This window comes from Notechis scutatus, chromosome 2, assembly GCF_049901735.1.
Source record: "Notechis scutatus isolate UNSWTSFEM ecotype Mainland chromosome 2, rNotScu1.2, whole genome shotgun sequence".
NCBI lineage: Eukaryota > Metazoa > Chordata > Lepidosauria > Squamata > Elapidae > Notechis > Notechis scutatus.
This window is the reverse complement of record NC_142010.1, coordinates 150,326,535-150,344,399: the sequence shown is the minus strand read 5'-3', so window position 1 is coordinate 150,344,399 and position 17,865 is coordinate 150,326,535. Positions and strand designations below refer to the sequence as shown.

The 17,865-nt window shown below is 42.0% G+C and overlaps 1 protein-coding gene across 1 annotated transcript in view; it reads right to left on the bottom strand.

Moving 5' to 3' along the window:
• Positions 1–17,865, bottom strand: part of LOC113417826 (metabotropic glutamate receptor 6-like) — a 58,634-nt gene that overhangs the window by 19,096 nt on the left and 21,673 nt on the right. Inside the window, exons 2-7 of the mRNA XM_087956702.1 lie at positions 16,691–17,226; positions 14,323–14,539; positions 9,711–9,846; positions 6,897–7,051; positions 3,951–4,091; positions 296–496 (exon numbers count right to left, since the gene is read on the bottom strand). Coding sequence (XP_087812828.1) covers positions 296–496; positions 3,951–4,091; positions 6,897–7,051; positions 9,711–9,846; positions 14,323–14,539; positions 16,691–17,185 — 1,345 coding nt within the window. The 5' untranslated portion in view covers positions 17,186–17,226. The remainder of the gene's footprint in view (positions 1–295; positions 497–3,950; positions 4,092–6,896; positions 7,052–9,710; positions 9,847–14,322; positions 14,540–16,690; positions 17,227–17,865) is intronic.

Below are 17,865 nucleotides of genomic sequence, written 5' to 3'. Positions count from 1 at the left end.
CATGCCTGCAAAATGTGCATGACAAATACATTGACCAGGAGCTGTTGGTTTGCATCTTAGCATGCAGCTTCCCCTTGTTTGTGACCTAAAGCTGTAGAATCTGGTGCAAGCTTTCTCACTCCTTCCTGCCCTGATTGCTGCAAACTTGTACTTGCCTGCCAGTTTATGATCACAGCCCTTCCTTGCTCTCAAACTTTGCTCAGTTCTCCTTGTGTGCAAATGTAGAATGCCACACATAACACAGAGCATACAACCCAGTGTCTTGGCTGAAAAGGGGGTTCTTTGTCAATCTCACCATTGAAGTTGACCCCCAGAATGTAGTGTAGCAGAGTTCGCCCATCAATGGGATCCATCTTGTCACACACCCCGATTTGGCCTGAACAGAGCTCCACTTGCATGTTGTGCAATGCATGGGCCATGGCATAGACAGCGTCAATCACAAACTGCACCTTTCCCTCCTGCTCGTAAGTAGATTCTCGCCCAATTCGTTCATCTCCTGAAGAATGGGGGGGAAAATGAGTCAAACCACTGGCAATTCTAAATACCTACTCATATTAAAATACTCCTTGGTGCTGTGAAAGCTTTTCCTTTGATTCTAGTCTAGTGTCTTCCTTCTAGAATTCAGCCGTGGTGGAGCAGTGGTTAGAATGCAGTATTGCAGGCTAACTCTGCTCACAGTCTAGAGTTTGATTCTGACAGGCTTGAGGTTGACTCAGCCTTCCATCCTTCCATGGTCGGTAAAACGAGGACCCAATTTGTTGGGAGCAATATGCTGACATTGTAAGCCACTTAGAGAGGGCTATAAAGCACTATAAAGCAGTATATAAGTCTAAGTGCTATTGTTATTTCTTCCCCAGAGCAAGAGAGTCAGCAATCTCTTGCTCTGCCTTTTTCTTCTTGAGATGCAAGATTCTTCTTTTAATTTCCCTGGCCTTTTAGATGTTCTTTTCTTTTTGCTAGCTGTGATAATTTGGTTATCAGAGCCATGATGTCTCATCAGAGCCTTATATACCTTATCTCAAACATGCCGACTTTTGTTTTCCAAGAAAAATAGCTACCCAAATAATGATTCATATCTGGGTAGCATAGTCATTTCCTTTCATAAATTATATTGCATCGCCTGTTCTCAGATGTATTAACAATGCTACTTAGAAGGGGGGGAGGTTTAATGCCATTTCATTTACTATAAGCAAAATATTCTGTGCATTTCTCCATTCTGAAGTAGAACAGAATTGATCACGTTTTTAGTCAAGTTTTCTATTCTTTATATTATGCAAATGAACGTATACCCAGCCCAGAATAACAAATTAGGCTAGATGGCTGATTATGGGGAGCCACTGTCAATACCCCCCCCTCCATTAAAGAGATAAAACAAATTGAAAACTACAAGGCTAAAACAGTGAAGCACAACCCAATATAGCAATATATACTGCTTTATAGTGCTTTATAGTCCTCTCAAAACGGTTTACAGAGTCAGCATATTGACCCCAACAATTTGGGTCCTCATTTTACCCACCTCGGAAGGATGGAAGGCTGAGTCAACCTTGAGCCTGGTGGGATTCAATCTGCCAAATTGCAGTAGGGGTAGTTTGCAATACTGCATTTCTAACCACTGCGCCACCGAGGCTCCAATATGGAAGAATATGGAGATGGGCTTAAAAAGGGATTCGCCAATTCTTATGTCAAACATCAGTTTGAGTCAGATAGATACATGTGGGGTGAGGAATAAACTCAGGATTGCCTTATCCTGATTCTCTTTGGTATAAAAGGGAAGAGAGAAAAATCTGCTAGGCTTTCAATGTTCTGTTATCATATCTTATATTGTAATAACAGAGTTCCAGTAGTTCTTGGGATGTTTATTTTCCTGACTTGTTCTGTTTCAAAGGGTTGACCTGAATCTTGAAAGCGTGACAGAGATTCTCTCTCTCTCCACCCCCTACGCTTTTTATACAGGTAGTCCTCAACTTACAACAATTCATTTAGTGACCGTTCAAAGTTACAATGGCACTGAAGAAAGTGGCTTATGATTGATTTTCACACGTATGACCATTGCATCATCCCCGTGGTCATGTGATCAAAATTCCGACGCTTGGCAACTGACTCATATTTATGACGGTTGCATTGTCCCAGGGTCATATGATCACTTTTTCCGACCTTCTGACAAGAAAAGTCAAGGAGGAACCAGATTCACTTTAACAACCGTGTTACTAACTTAAACAACTGTTAACCACTTGTGGCAAGCAAGGTCAAAAAATGGGGCAAAACCCATGTAACAACTCTCGCTTAGCAACAGAAATTTGGGGCTCAATTGTGATCATAAGTCGAGCATACTAAGGCATTTGAACACTTCCAACACTTCCAAAACACAACCTTAGATTTTTTACCTACACTTGCATTCAAGTAATGATGACAAATGTTATACACCTTGAGGATGTATGTGAGAGTGAGGGGAAATCTGCTTTCACACAGGTGCAGCTAATCAGGACTTAAAGGTCTCTTACACATGAATTGGGGACGAGACAAGGGCAACATCAAAGGAGAAGATTTCATTTGCCAGTACAAACTGTGTACATGGGAACGGAGGTCGGGTTACATGTCATGATCAAGACAACGTATGATGTGAAAGTTGTATTTCTGGATGTCTAAGCTTTCAGTTGTAAACAGACATTTCCTTATTTCATGTAAAGAATAATAACTATTCACGAGGCTGTCTATGAAAACATGGAAACCTCCTTCTTCATATCCCATTCTTTGGGACACCGATGCTAAACCAGATTGGCAGGTCTTTCTTTTTTTCTTGCCAGCTCCTGACTTTTGATGGATTTCTTCCCAAAACAGTTGCAGTGTTTTAATCTTGCCTGTCTGCTTCCTTGAACAATTTGTGTAGTGACAGATAATTTCTCAGTTGCTGAGAGAGGGAGGCTAAACATAATTGTTTTGGCCAACTTTGTTGTTGTTGTTGTTGTTGTTGTTGTTGTTGTTGTTGTTGTTGTTGTTTATTAATATTAATATTAATATTTTGGCAACATGTGCCATGCCCCTTCAACACACCCCTTTAATAGCCAGCAATTTGGTGGAAGAGAAGAGGATGTGGGAAGTATTGGGGACCTTTGGAAATGGGCTTGAGATCAAGGGGGACAGATGGATTCTGACTGGAGAAGTCAGAGGGCCAACTAAAAACAGCATAGAAAAGGAGGCTGAATTGGACATTTTCCAGGAAAAAACAGTGCCTGAAGAGGAGGCAGGGACTCCTTGCTTGCTTTCTGTTAGATCGGATAGATCGGTTCCCACAGAGACGTGAGACCAAAGTGTACATTCAGCTCTTTATTTCAATGTTAAGACCTGTGCCAGATCTTGGAGCCGCGGCAGCCCTTCATATAGGGATTGCTCGCGGCTCGGCGGCCAATGACAGGGCTTTGAATCTCCCACGGCTCGGCCAATCGCGGTTGATTCTTAGTGCGCCAATCACGGCCGTTCAGTTGACCAATCGGGTCGCGGTCCATGTGGACCAATCAGTATTCAGTATTTGGAGTATGCTGATATATAACACTTTCTGTCATGGGGTGGGGGTGGGGGGTGGGAGGAGGAGGAGAGGGGGGGGAGGGAGAGAAGTCTAATATCTGTGGAGTTGAACAACAGCCTAGGCCAGAGACCTCCAAACTTGGCAACTTTAAGACTTGTGGACTTCAACTCCCAGAATTCTCCAGCCAACTATGCTGCCTGAGGAATTCTGGGAGTTGAAGTCCACAAGTCTTAAAGTTGCCAAGTTTGTGGACCCCTGGCCTAGGCCTTGAAGCTGTGCGATGTTTTCTACCACAATCACCTCAAAAACAGGGATTAGGGTGCAATTGAGGAATCATTCATTGGAGCAGTTATTCTCTGTATTAACTCTCCTTGCTTTACTCCTTCCTCCTTCCCTCCCTAGCTCTACACATCAGGAGTAACCCTACCAGTACATTTGCGGTTGCCTTCATCATATTGGAACCCTGGACGGGTTAGTTTACATCTGAAGTCTTCCTCCCAGAATTCAGCAAACCAGATGTTGCGCCGATTGTTCTCCAAGGAACGGGTGGTGAAGTATTGGTCAAAACCTGGAAAGAGAACAAGGAGAAGGAGGAGGAGGGGGTGTCATGGCTTTGCAGGCTTTTTATTTTTTTTCCCAAAGAACCATCAACTTTTTTTGAGGTAGTTGAATCATGATCAGCCATTTCATCTCTCAATTTGTATGTTGTAAGTTGTAAGAGCAACTTTGCTGTGCTGGTTCATTCTCATGCCATATGTGTGTGAATGTGTGTCAGCATCCAGTCATCAAGTACTTGGATAGAGAGAGATGGTGGTTTTTAATATGTCAAGTAGAAACTTCAGTAGAATGCAACATTACTCATTCCCGCCAGTCAAACTTTATCTTTCAGAATTATTTCCCTTGAGAGAGCGTTATTCTCTGTTACGTTTTGTCACCATAATTTATCCTTTTATTTTAGAGACATTAACAAAGTCTTTAGAGTCTCAGTCATTAGCAGATTGAAATCCCCAAGCGCAAGTATCTGTCGGGGGCAGAATAGAGGGAGACGAGCCTCTTTCCACTCATTGGTCTTCCCAGCTCTGAAGAGTTGCTTTATGTCTATTAAATCATGACTTCTCTGTCACCTTAAAATGGATTAGTTGCCAATAATGCATTTTAACACCCTCCCGCATTCACAACCCAAGCTCTTAGAGAACAGTGCTTAAGAATGAAATGCCTTTTTAAAATGAATTAATAAGCAGTTGTGCTCAATAGGAAATGAAGGAATAGGGAACATGATTATTTAAGGATACATTTTCCAAATATTTACTTGTTGGCTCGACATATGCAACTGGGACATATGTGTCATTGTTAAACTGAGGCAGCTGTGAGTTCTAGAGGGTTAGTTTTACACAAACCGAGCATGGTACTTTTAAATTAAACTCCCATGGATAGCCATGCCATGCAAACATAGGAAAGAAGATAACCATTGGTTTAAATTAGGACTGCCACATCTGGGCTGCAAGCTGTTGAGAAGGCTAGTTCACACATGCTACTAAGTTAAGGCCACCATATTGGGTAGCAAAGCTCTAATTATGGAATCCTCTGAGCTTGTAGTAGTAGTTTGCTTAAATGTAGATGTTTCATTACCTTCAGTGCTACTGAGTATGGGGTTTGCTCCCTGTTTAATTACAGTAGCTTGCCCTCCTAGTGCTGTTGATGTGGTTTTCTCCTTGATAGTTCCTTAATTAGGGTATTGTTTACTGCATGATTATTGTTCATCCCTACTTCTATGAGTGTAGGCTGCTGCAGAGGATGTGTTTCTGGTCTTTTTGTTTCTTTCTTAACCTTATTATTGTCTCTCTTCAACGAGTACAAATGTGGCTTATTTCTATGTGTCTGTTGATGGCTGATTTGCTTGAATGCCAAGCTTCCAGAAATTCCTGGCGGTTTTAGATTTAGCTTAGTCTAAGATGCTTACAGTTTCCCAGTTAAAACCGTACTTGAGTCTGTCCATGTACCCTGAGATTAACTTCAAATCTCAACAAATAAATGCTCCGTCTTACATATTGGCAAAAAGAAATTCAGAAAATAAAATACAAGCTGAATAGTCAAGACCCTGTTGATGAGCCAAACTCTGTAAGGGACCTTGGAGTACTCATTTCTAATGACCTAAGTGCTAGAGCCCACTGTAACTACATAGCCAAAAAGGCGTTAAGAGTTGTTAACCTACGTAGCTTTTTCTCTGGTAATACTACAGTACTAACTAGGGCATACAAAACATTTGCTAGACCAATACTTGAATACAGCTCATCAGTCTGGAACCCACATTACGTATCTGATATTAACACAATAGAGAAAGTCCAGAAATATTTCACAAGAAGAGTTCTCCACTCCTCTACTCGTTGCAGAATACCTTATGCCACCAGACTTGAAATTCTAGACCTAGAAAACCTAGAACTACGCCGCCTTCGGTCTGATCTAAGTATAGTATATAAAATTCTATATTGCAATGTCCTACCTGTCAATGAATACTTCAGCTTCAACCATAACAACACAAGAGCACACGATAGATACAAACTCAAGGTAAACCGCACCAAACTTAATTGCAGGAAATACGACTTCAGCAACAGAGTGGTCAATGTCTGGAATACTCTACCTGACTCTGTGGTTTCTTCCCCAAACCCCAAAAACTTTAACCTTAGACTGTCTACTATTGACCTCACTCCTTTCCTAAGAGGTCTGTAGGGGGCGTGCATAAGCGCACCAACGTGCCTACTGTCCCTGTCCTATTGTTTCTTTTTATTTTTCCTATATGTATCAATTTCATGTACTCAAAACTATGTCTATACTTATACTTGTAATCTTATAATTGCTTGACTAAATAAATAAATAAATAAATTTAAAAAAAATTAAGGATCTCTATTTCTAACTTGCCATCAGCAGCAAGAGTTACTTTTCTGCCACCTACTGGTGTCTATGATTTTTATGGTTCTGATCCCTAGTCATTGTTAAACTTTCCTCTAGTGTTCAACATAGATGATCCTGCAAAATGGGTGTTAATAGGAGTTCCCTGTCACCCATTGTTTTACTTTCCATGCATTCAGTAATATAGGGGTAATGAAACAGACAGAAAAAGGATGGAGGTTGGTAGAAAAGACAACCCTGTCTTTTCAGAAGAATAACAAATGCAGAAATGACATTCATTCTGGGGGATATCTGTCACCAGTTTGCCCAGGGCAATGCTGGTCATTTTCAATTAGGTCTCAGGAAGGGAAGTGAATCTTAGAGTCATGGCAGAGTGGACCAGCTGTGTCATGTGACCTCAGCCATTTTGTGTTTCTCCCCATTCTCCCAAACCGAACACTGTTGCTCTCCTCTAAGCTTTTGTTACCTTCAACCGAGGCTCTTTTGGGTAAGATGGTCACTGCTCCTTCCGCCACTTCCTCTTGCATCAGAATGGGGGAGATCTTGGAGCCCCAGCTGTCGGAACCTACCCAGAGGAACTGGCCTGTCAGATTGGCAAAACGGGCGGCTTCCAGAACTCGTCTGCAGGGGTGCAATGAAAAAATGAGAGTTAAGTATATGTAATATAAAATAAAAAAACTTGACCAAAATAAAAAATGAGAGGTATTCATGACTAACCCCTTAAGCAAGATAAAACATGCCTTGTCAATCAACTTTTTTGCTGAGTCCCTATGATGTTGTGTGAGATAGACTTGAGTCTACATTAGCCATACCTGTGATTACCCAGGGCGTGGCACAAAGGCAACACAGTCAAATAAGCAAGAAGAGTCCCTTTATTATCTCCAACTGTGCCCCCAATGTCCAGGTTACCCTTGGCTGGAGAAAAACTCTCCTAGCCTTTAACTGGAGAAAATTCAGTCCAAAACAAGCTACATATAGACCGTAACTAAAAATCCAAACAAACCGAGCTGCAGTAATTTACTTGACAGAGCAGGATAAGGACTTTCAGACTTGAAAGCATGGCAAAACTCACACAGTTGGGAAGACTCCAGGAACACAGATAAGCCAGGACAATACCAGATAAATTCACAATTTCCTCCCAACACCTTGCTGCAGCAGCTTCCCTTTTAAACACTGTGTTCCCAGCTGCAGCTAATGAAGAGAATCAGGGCCCTTTCCTCCCCAGTAAGCCATGCAACTCATGTTGCTCCCTTCTCCGTTCCTCCCTGCGTGCCCTAGGATGAAGAGGGGGTGGGCCTGGGTCTTCCTCTGAATTCCCTCTCCCTTGCTCTACCTCTCCCCTGCTCTGCCCAGCCGGACTTTGCCCTTCCCCAGTTTCTTCACAGCCAATGGAGCCACACTCCCACTCCCTGTCAGTTGTTCGGTCTCCTCCTCCGAATCAGATTCCGACAGGGGCATGACAATACCAGTGTTTTGCTCCTTATTCCAACTGATGCCAGGAAAGCCTCAAGATTTCCTCACCCCTTTCCTAAGAGGTCTGTTGGGGGCATGCATAAGCGCACCAACGTGCCTACCATCCCTGTCCTATTGTTTCTTTTATTTTTACTTTTCTTATATGTATCCATGTATTCATAACTATGTTTTTACTTATACCTATTATCTTGTAAGCAATTGACAAAAATAAACAAATAAATAAATAAACAAACAAATAAATAAATAAACAAACAAATAAATAAATATAAATAAATAAATAAATAAATAAATAAATAAATAAATAAATAAATAAATAAATAAAGATCTGTATGATCTCTTAGGCCAGTGGTCCCCAACCACCGGGCCCCGGACCGGTACCGGTCCGTGGATCATTTTTTACCGGGCCGCAAAGAAGTGGGTGTTTCGACGGCGCTTGAGAAAGTGCTTCCGGGTGAGCTTGGGTGAGCTTGTCAGTCGTCGGTTGGAAAGCGGCGTTTGGGCGCTGAAGGAATCCTCGTGCCTTAGTTTTGTTGTGGGGGGCGGCTTCGAATGAAGAGCCGTCCCGATGGCGATGGAGTCTCGCGTTAGGAGGAGATTAAGAAAGAGCCCGAAAAGCCCATCGACAGAGGTACAAAGGAGGAGTTGAAGGTGGCGGGGAGAAGCAGGGGACGGCTGGCTGGCCGGTCGCTCGACTCGCCTTGCCTTGGTCGTGCATGCTGATGCCGGTACCGGGCCGTGGATCATTTTGTGATGCCGGTACCGGGCCGTGGGACAAAAAAGGTTGGGGGCCACTGTCTTAGGCTATCTAACTTTACATAGGAAAGCCAAGGGACTGGCAATGACTGGGAACTAAAACACTAAAGCAGGGTAGGGATCTTCAGTGGGGACAACAACTTTCATACCGAAATAGTCTTCTGCTAACTCAAGACTGAGTGGAGACTGCTGCACCTCAACCACAGGGAAAGTGTAACTAGTGAATTCGGAACTGCAGCTATAAGCCCCCATATAGCTGATGCTAGGCTAGGACTAAATACTATTACCTGCTGTGCTGAGCCAGAAATAGACACCTTTTTATTCCTAGCTTTGGAGATGGCCAGCATTTTTTAAAAATACATTTATGGGGGAAACAAGAGACATATCTAATGATGGAAAGACATTGGGAGATGGTGGTGTGTAGAAGGTTGTGGGAGTATGTTAAACCTAGTACAGGTTAAAGACAGATTTAATATTTTATGAAAATTATGCAGCTGTAAAGGAGTGATTTTGTTGACAGATTTCAGAGAATGATCTGCTGTGATCTGGGAGTTAGAAAATAGGAGCTGGTAGGCTAAATGTGGATTTGAAATTGCCTACTCCCTGCATGATGTGTTTTGATCATAGTATTTTGATCTAGCGTAAAACTCATGGATGAATTAATCACTGTTTAGTTAATTCTGGATTTGAATTTACTGCTTTTTAGCTGCTCCTATTGTGTACCTCTCTGGATTGATTAGAGATTTGGATGGACCACAAAATCCAACCAGACCTAACTAGGGACCATAAACAAACCACATACTTGCACATCAGTTGAACTAGGCAAGCTAAAAACAAGCCATACTTTCAATTTAGTTTAATTTAATCATTCCCTGAATAGCTTTCATTTGCACATCATACTAAGCTGAAAATAATTTAGTCATCCTGTTCGCTTGATAATTTTGGACCAGATTAACTCACTGTACTAGGTGTTGTCAGGATGAAACAGAGGAACTCTTGGAAGGAAGGCAGAACACAAATGTACAAAAGACAAAAAAGCAGATGGCACATTTACTTGATGTCATCCTCGTTGGCAAAAATGATGATGCCGCGGGCATTGGGAGTCTCCATTAGTCTCTTGATCATTTTGTTAAACTCTCCTGGCTTGGGTTCTCGTGGGATCTTGATGGACTGGGCAATGCACACTCCACCTGCCAGGTAGGAAAAAAAGCTTTAGGAAATGATTGGGAAAACTTGGTTGCAGATTGTGGTGAGGTCTCATGGGGCCTGACATGATGTCCCAAAGGCTGACTGTTGCTTTGAGTAACAAAGAACCCTGGTCTACCTTGGCAAGTTATCTGATCTGGAATAAGACCCCTTCCTTTGTTTCTATTCTGCTCTTCAGTCCCAAAGAAGATTATTTTGAACTACTCAGTCTTTCTGGCCTGATACTTTGCTGATGTTTCGTAGTTCTGTGCACAACCCAAAGTTCTTAAAATGGGTTCAAGAAAGCTTCATCTTCACTAGAAGCTTTTCAGAACTTCTTGTGGTCTAAGCTACATTAGATGCACCATATATAGAAACAGAGAAAACTGACTGCAGAAAAAGGCCCAGGGGTCCATTAAATCTGCCTGATGATTATTTTTTCTTATTATTTTTCTTTTCTTTTTAATTATTTATTATTATTATTATTTATTTGGACATGTGTTTATCCCAAGCATGTTTTGAACTCAGCAATCGATAATTGACCAACTATCTGTGCTGGAAGTTGGTTCCAAAGTTTCGCTACTCTTTTCTGTGAAGTAATAGTTCCTAACGTTACTTTTGAAATCCCCTCCTGTCAGTTTGTGGTTATGCCCCCGCCCTGTGCTTGATTTTTACTTAATATTGAAAATACTGCCTTCTGGAACCTTATTCACACCTTTAATGTATTTAAAGTTTTCAGTCATGTCCTCCTCTACTTTCCTTCTGTCTTCCACGATGCACATATGCCATTTCTCCAATGCACCATTTGTCTTGCCTATTTCTGAACTTGCTCAATCTTATCAATATCTTTTTTTAAGTGAGGTCTCTAGAACTGGACACAGTATTGCAAATGGGGTCTGACATATCCCCCATGCTTTTCTTTATTCCGAGATAAAATGAGGGCTCTGGGAGGAGAGGAAGGGATTTAAAGAGAGTAAGGTGTGGATTGGAAGAGGATTAATACTCTCTCCAAGCTGCCATGCAGGGCAGACGAATCTCATACCATTTTGGAGAAATGGCTGTTCCACGGCTTAGCTCTCACAGTCAGGAAATTCTTCCTCAGTTCAAGTTTTGATTGCTTACTATAACACTCTACCCATTGGTTCCTGTCTTAGTCTCAGGTGCTAGAGAGAACTCTCTTCTCTCTTCCTTGTGACATCCTTTCTTATATTGGAAGACTGCTATCATGTCTCCCCTTAGCCTTCTCTTCTTTAAGCTAAGCATACCAAGTTCCTTTAACTCCTCTTCATAGAATTTTGCTTCTGAACCCCTTACTTCCTGTGTTGCTTTTCTCTACAGTCCTTCCAGGTCCTCAACCTCTTTTTTTGTATTGCAGTGATCAGAACTGGACACAGCATTCCAGGTGTGGTCTGACCAGTGCAGCATGGAGGGGTGCTATCACTTTGTGTGATTTTGACACTAGACCAGGGGTGGGATTCTACACGTTCACCCCTATTCGCTAGAACCAGTTGTTAACATTCTAAAGAGTTCGGAGAACCAGTTGTTAGAAGAAATTACTGGCCTAATCCTGTAAGGAAGGCAGGAAGGAAACATTCTGGTGTTGCTTACAGAAACTGCCTCTCCATTAACCCTTATTACATTCTTGGCAGGACTAGACTTCCTGTCTCTGGAACTTCTCTGGAGTTTTTTCCCCCTCCTTTGCTGGTACTCTACTTGTGTGGAGTGACCATTCAAAGTTACAATGGCACTGAAAGAAGTGACTTATGACTGTTTTTCACACTTATGACTATTGCAGCATCCCCACAGTCACGAGACGCCAGGCAAGGAGAGTGTGCCTCGATGTGAGTGATGTTGAGTTGGCCACGCCCAGCCAATAACATGACACCAAGCCACGCCCACCAACTAAGCCACGCCCACAAAACAAGTTGTTAAAAAACTTGAACCCCACCCCTGCACTAGACCTCCATTGATGCAGCCCAAAACTGCTTTGGCTTTTTTGGTATCTGCAGCACATTGTTGACTCATTCTTAATCTGTAGCCTATCAACCAACGACAACCCCGCCCCCCAATCTTTCTCACTACTGCTAAGCCAGGCACCATCCATCCTGTACCAAATATGCAGATCCAAATATTACCCAATGCTGAACAACATTTGGATCTTGTTTTGGATCTTGTTTATCAAAATACTTTTATCAAGATCCTTTTAGATTTTGAGTCTGTCTTCAGAGATATTAGCAATCCCCTTCCCCGTAAGCTTTGTGTCATCCACATATTTTATAAACATGCCTTCTACTCCATCATCTAAGCCATTTATGAAAACTTAGTGGGCTCAGGACAGAACCTTGAGATATTCCGTTGCATCCTCCCTGTGGGCATAAACCCCTAAAGGATACAAGTTGGTGATGGTTGTTGTACCTTGAATCCATCTGGTAGTCAATCATCCAGACCAGATTTTTCCAGTTCATCAAGAAGGAAAATATGACATTCCTTTCTAAAGTCTATTTAAGTTACTGAGACAGGTACCAGAATAAAAACTGCCCCCTTTCCCCAACCTAAAGAATCCCCCAACCTAAACAACTCAAACCAATACAGGTAGAACATGTACTCTATGTGCCTGGACTGCTAGGTGTCATCTTACAGTCCTTCATGGGTAGTTTTCTCCTTGTAGCACCTGCACTCTGAAATTCATGAGGTATGTACTACTCACACATCTTTCAGTTCCTATTGAACATCTATCTTTTCACCCAGGCATTCCTTGTACGATATACAGGGATCCCCTGTTACTAATATGCCACTTCATATTATTGCAAATCTCAAAGCAATTTAGAATGGAATGTTTGATCCCAAGGTTACAACAGCCAGCTTGAGTTTTTCAACATCCCCTCCAGAGGTGGTATTCAGCAGGTTCTGACCATTTCTGCAGAACCGGTAGCGGAAATTTTGAGTAGTTCGGAGAACCGGCAAATACCACCTCTGACTGGAGATTTTACAGTATCCTTCCCCTGCCACCCCCACCAAGCCATACCCACAGAACCAGTAGTAAAATAAAATTGAATTCCACCACTGATCCCCTTGTCTTTTGGACAACATTCATACAGGAAATGCCTGCGTGAAAAGATGTATCTTCAATAGGCAGCTGAAAGATGTATGAGTACATAACTCATGAATTTCAGAGTGCATATACTACCAAACAGAAAGCTATCCGTGAATGACTATTCTACTACTATTTCCTGAATACTCATGCAGCCCAGCCTTGCTGGTTAGGAATTTGGAAATTACAGACCTAACACATGAAGACAGTGGTACTTTGGTACTCCTCATTAATTGGTTCTGGGAGGCGCAATGAGTATCAAAAATAATGAATACTGAACAAATTTTTCCCATTAGGAATAATGTAGTAAGTCACAAGGTAGCCAACACCGACAGATTCTTGCTTGAGAGTTGAGTACCAAACAAACAATGTGTACCGGGGCAAAATTTTCACGTCAAAATGAGTTGAGTACCAAATCCGATGAGTTTCAAAGCAGTTGAGTACCAAGGTCCTACTGTATTAGCTTTTATCCCTGAAATTTTCTACTATGCTCACTGTGGGGGGAGGAAAAGGACCTGCACACCAAATAAGCCTACAAAGTACTTGCTGCCAACAGAGAGTGTGAAAACCACTAGTTTATTCCTAAAAATAATTTGGGAAAAAGAGGAATTCTCAGAAATTAGTGGCTTGTGTACGTAAGAGGTAAAAATAGAATCTTCCTTGAATTAACCTTGACTCTTGATGACTAATATTGTATGCCCTTGTAAATATTTTGGTAACAATACAGAAGTGATTCACTACTGATATCAGTCAGTAGAGATCAGTCATGGGCCTGAAAAGAGCAAAATCTCACAGACTTGTCAGGTTCACACGTGTACAAAATCTCAGCCCATGTTAACCAAACTCAACTGCCCGTATCTCCATAACTTGGCCAATAACCATATTTCTGAGTTCACGCAATGACGTAGAGGCTAAGATAGCAGAAGACATACTGCACCCCAAATCTCCAACTCCATTTTACTTTAGATTAAAAATGTGATGAGGGTGGCCCAGCTATTGAACAATAGATATGGAAGAAATGGTTTATGTTGCATGTGATTTGCTGTGTTGAGCTGCCATAATCTCACATTCCATCATGTCTGGACCATCAGCATGTCCGTCTATGCCCTCGCCTCCTCCATTGGCAGCAATCCACAGCACAGCTACTCCACAATCAAAGGCCCATTTGTTCCAGTGAGGACCTGGCCTAGGATTCAGGTGTGGAGCTTTTTCTTTTTCATTGCATTTTCAGGCTGCCAATCTCTGATCCCATGCAGAGTGCCTTTCCCTGCATATGGAACCACAGGAAGCAGCTTTCATTTGTCTAAGATCCTGGGCTGTTTTTTCCTGGGAATTAGCAGCTTTACTGATTCCCATCCATCAGTTTCAGACATTGCTCAGCACCTCTTACCGGCTTCCCGGGAAATCTGCACAAAGGCATCGACCCCACTCTCGCCATAGTTGCCCTCAGAGGCCAAGGTGGAGACATAATTCCAGCCTAGCGCTTTAACAATGTCTAACATAGCTTGAGCTTGGTAAGAGTCAGGAGGCACCACGCGGGAGAAATAATCATAGCGGTTATTGTCACTGAGCTCCGGTGCTGTGGACGCATAGCTTATCTGGGGAATCTGCAGAAGTGGAAGAAAATCATGGGTTAGAAGTGGTGTGTTGTTATCCTTAGCCTTCATCCTTGACTTATGCCAGGGATCTTCCTCTCCAGCCCTTCCTTATCCATTTAGTCCTATTTCTTTTGTAAATATATTTCTGTACTGCACCATCAAAGGCTCACCGAGCTCACATCGTGTCCTCCCTATTTTTATTTTAATCCATTGTGTTTTAGCCAATCCTCCCAGTACTGACACAATATTAGGGCTAAATGGTAGCTTTTTTGTTACAAAGCAAAAACGCTTTTAAGAGATGGGTAGTAATGACCTGGGTGAGGCTTAAGCTTCCTTGTCGACTGATTGATGGCATGTAGTATGGCTCCCATTAATAGTCACGAACACAAAGTAATTACCATAACTAGGTGACAAATTTTTCCTTGTACAAATATCTTAGATCCATTTTCACAATATCTTATTTTCTTTTTCTTTCTTTCTTTCCCTCTCTGGCTTAGATTTTATTTTATTCAAAAAGTTAAAATACAAATTTCCAAAAACAATCACAAAGACAGAACAAAACTAGATAAAACATTTAAAACTACCTGCATTAAAACAAAAATACACACACACACACACACACACACACACACACACACACACACATATATTCACAATATCTTAACAAAAAAAGCAGCAGTGGGTTCAAAAGTTAAATCACAAAATGTTAAAGGCCAAGAAATATTAAAAATACTATCACTTTTAAAATATTAGAAGTATTTTTTAAAAAAATCATTGCTAGCCTATAGGCATAGCATGCAACACATCTCCAGAAAGAAATAATTCCAGGATGTACTGTAAAATGTCCCCTTCTCTGGTAAACATTCCCTTACTTAATTTGGTGGGGACTTCAGAGTTACTCAGGGCCAGCTGCAGGATGCATTTAAAAAGTGTGCATATGAGCACAAGAAAAGATGACAAAGCCAACTGGTTTGAGCACAATCTTTAGCAGTAGCTCTATTCAGGCAATGTGCTGGCTTGTAGAGTAAAACCACCCAAACCACCCAAAACCACAATGAGCAGCTCATTGAGCGCCTACCCTTCCATAACTTCCGTAGAGATCTGGTCTCCATGGATACAATGTGATGCTCACCAGTGGGGAAAAGTCTTGGACAAGAAGGCTTCCGCAAGGTTTTATCTCCTCTGAAAGCTTTTGTGTGTATGCAGAGCTTCCTTGCTGCAAACAGTGGGGCTCAAATGAAACCACATTATGGTTTAGGATGCTATAAACTATTGAGCCGTTGCTGGGTTCCTAAGCATTTCTTATGCTCAAAACGCTTTTTAAATGCATCATGCCAAATAGAATGTAAATGAAGTGAAAGGCAGATGATACCCAATCATTTAAAAAATAGTTGGCCTCAAATATTGCTAATAGTCAGCAATTGCTAACTGTTAAGATCATTTAAATAAACTTCTTGTTAATTATAAAGTTGTAGCCATTCTGAGTTGGAAGGGCTCTTTGAAGTGACTGAATTTAACACTTTGCTCCCTACAGCAATCCAAATCAAAACATCCCAGATAGATAGCTATTTAGCTTCTCTTGGAACTCATCCAATGAAGGGGAAACCAGCAGCATGTCTTTGGGTAGTTGGCTCTGTGGCTGAATTAGTCTTAGGGAGGTTCTCCCACCCATAGTTCCAATGGAATCTATCTTGTGTAAGACCCAGAATTTTCAGCAGTGGTTATGTTGGCTGGGGAATTTTGGAAGTCACAATGTCCAACCCATCTGGAAATTTCCACAATGGAGAAATACTATACTATGTGGTCCTTTCTAGTTCTTGATGATGCTATCATATCCTCTATGTTCTCCAGGCTCAGCTTACCCAGCTCTTTCTATCTTTATTGATGAAAATAATTTATTTTTCCTACAGATATTTTTTTATGCTTTGAATGTTACACTTCATTTTTTTCTATATAACTACAGTTGAGTGCCCGGCAGTATCCCCTCAAACAGGCACTGACTTAGCAAATGCACCCTTTAAGGAAGTATGCCATCTTAAATACCATCTCCTGAGACCGGAATCCAGATCTTCCCTAGGAAGGCATAGCTGCTATCGTCTCTTTGCTGTTCAACCTCCTTCCCCCAAGTGATGTCATGTGAAAGGCCTGTCTTCTACTTACAGCAAAGAGGCGAAGGACGTTGGCCACCATAATAGAGACTGAGCTGGCAGAGGCCCCAATGACAGCCACCACACGCTCTGGTTTGGCAATGATAGGGGGCTCCCCATTGGAGCAGCGCACATCGGAAGTGTCCTTCTGAATCAGAGCCTGGACAAAAGTCAACGACTGTTCCAAGGCGTAGGTGTCACGAGAGCAGGTATCCAGGATACGGGCCCCCAAAGTTATGTTGGGAAGCAGATCAGGGTCACTGTTGATCTGATCCAGAGCATAAAGCATGGCTTCCATCCGATGGATCCCCTTTTCCTTCTTCACCTCCCCACAAGGTACTCCAGCTGGGCCACGGGAATGCACAGGGAACAGGCCTCCGAGAGTGATGTCTCCTTCTATCTTGATTGAATGTGGCTGGGTGGCTGCTTGGCTATGCACCCAGCCTGGGCTGGATCCCAAGGCCCATAGTGACAAGAACCAAAACAGAGGAAAGTAAGTAGACTCCATGTTGGCTTGCTGTCTTCTTGTGATCTTGGGATGGCTACAGCCTACAAACAGAAGAAGGCAAACATAGAATGGAGTTGGGTTCAAGTCCCATTCTAGTACCAACTAAGAATTGCTATTCTGAGACAGATTAAAAGTTAAAAGTTAAACCCCCCACTCTGGATATTTCATTTAAAATCACTGACACATGCATGCCCAGGAAAGGTTTTCTGTTTAAAATGAGGATATATAAAAGTTCTTCCTTTAGGTGCACTTATAGTCTACTCCACTATTTTTTGGAAATGTGGTTGAATATAAGCCAAAGTAATATATAAATAAATCAAAATCCATGTGTTAATAAGGCTTTGTTCAAAAACTGACACTCAAAACAATCCAGCAAAACTCGCAGTTTATCAAATTCACCTATAGTTTCGTCTCAGAGCACCTGAATATTTTTCCCCTAATCTCCAAGCAAGCCAGAAGTTCAGGTAGAATTTGATCATAAGCGCCGTGGTGGTGCAGTGGTTAGAATGCAGTACTGCAGGCTACTTCTGCTGACTGCCGATTACCAGCAGTTTGGCAGTTCAAATCTCACCAGGCTCAAGGTTGACTCAGCCTTCCATCCTTCCCAGGTCGGTAAAATGAAGACCCAGATTGTTGAGGGTAATATGCGGACTCTGTAAACCACTTAGAGAGGGCTATAA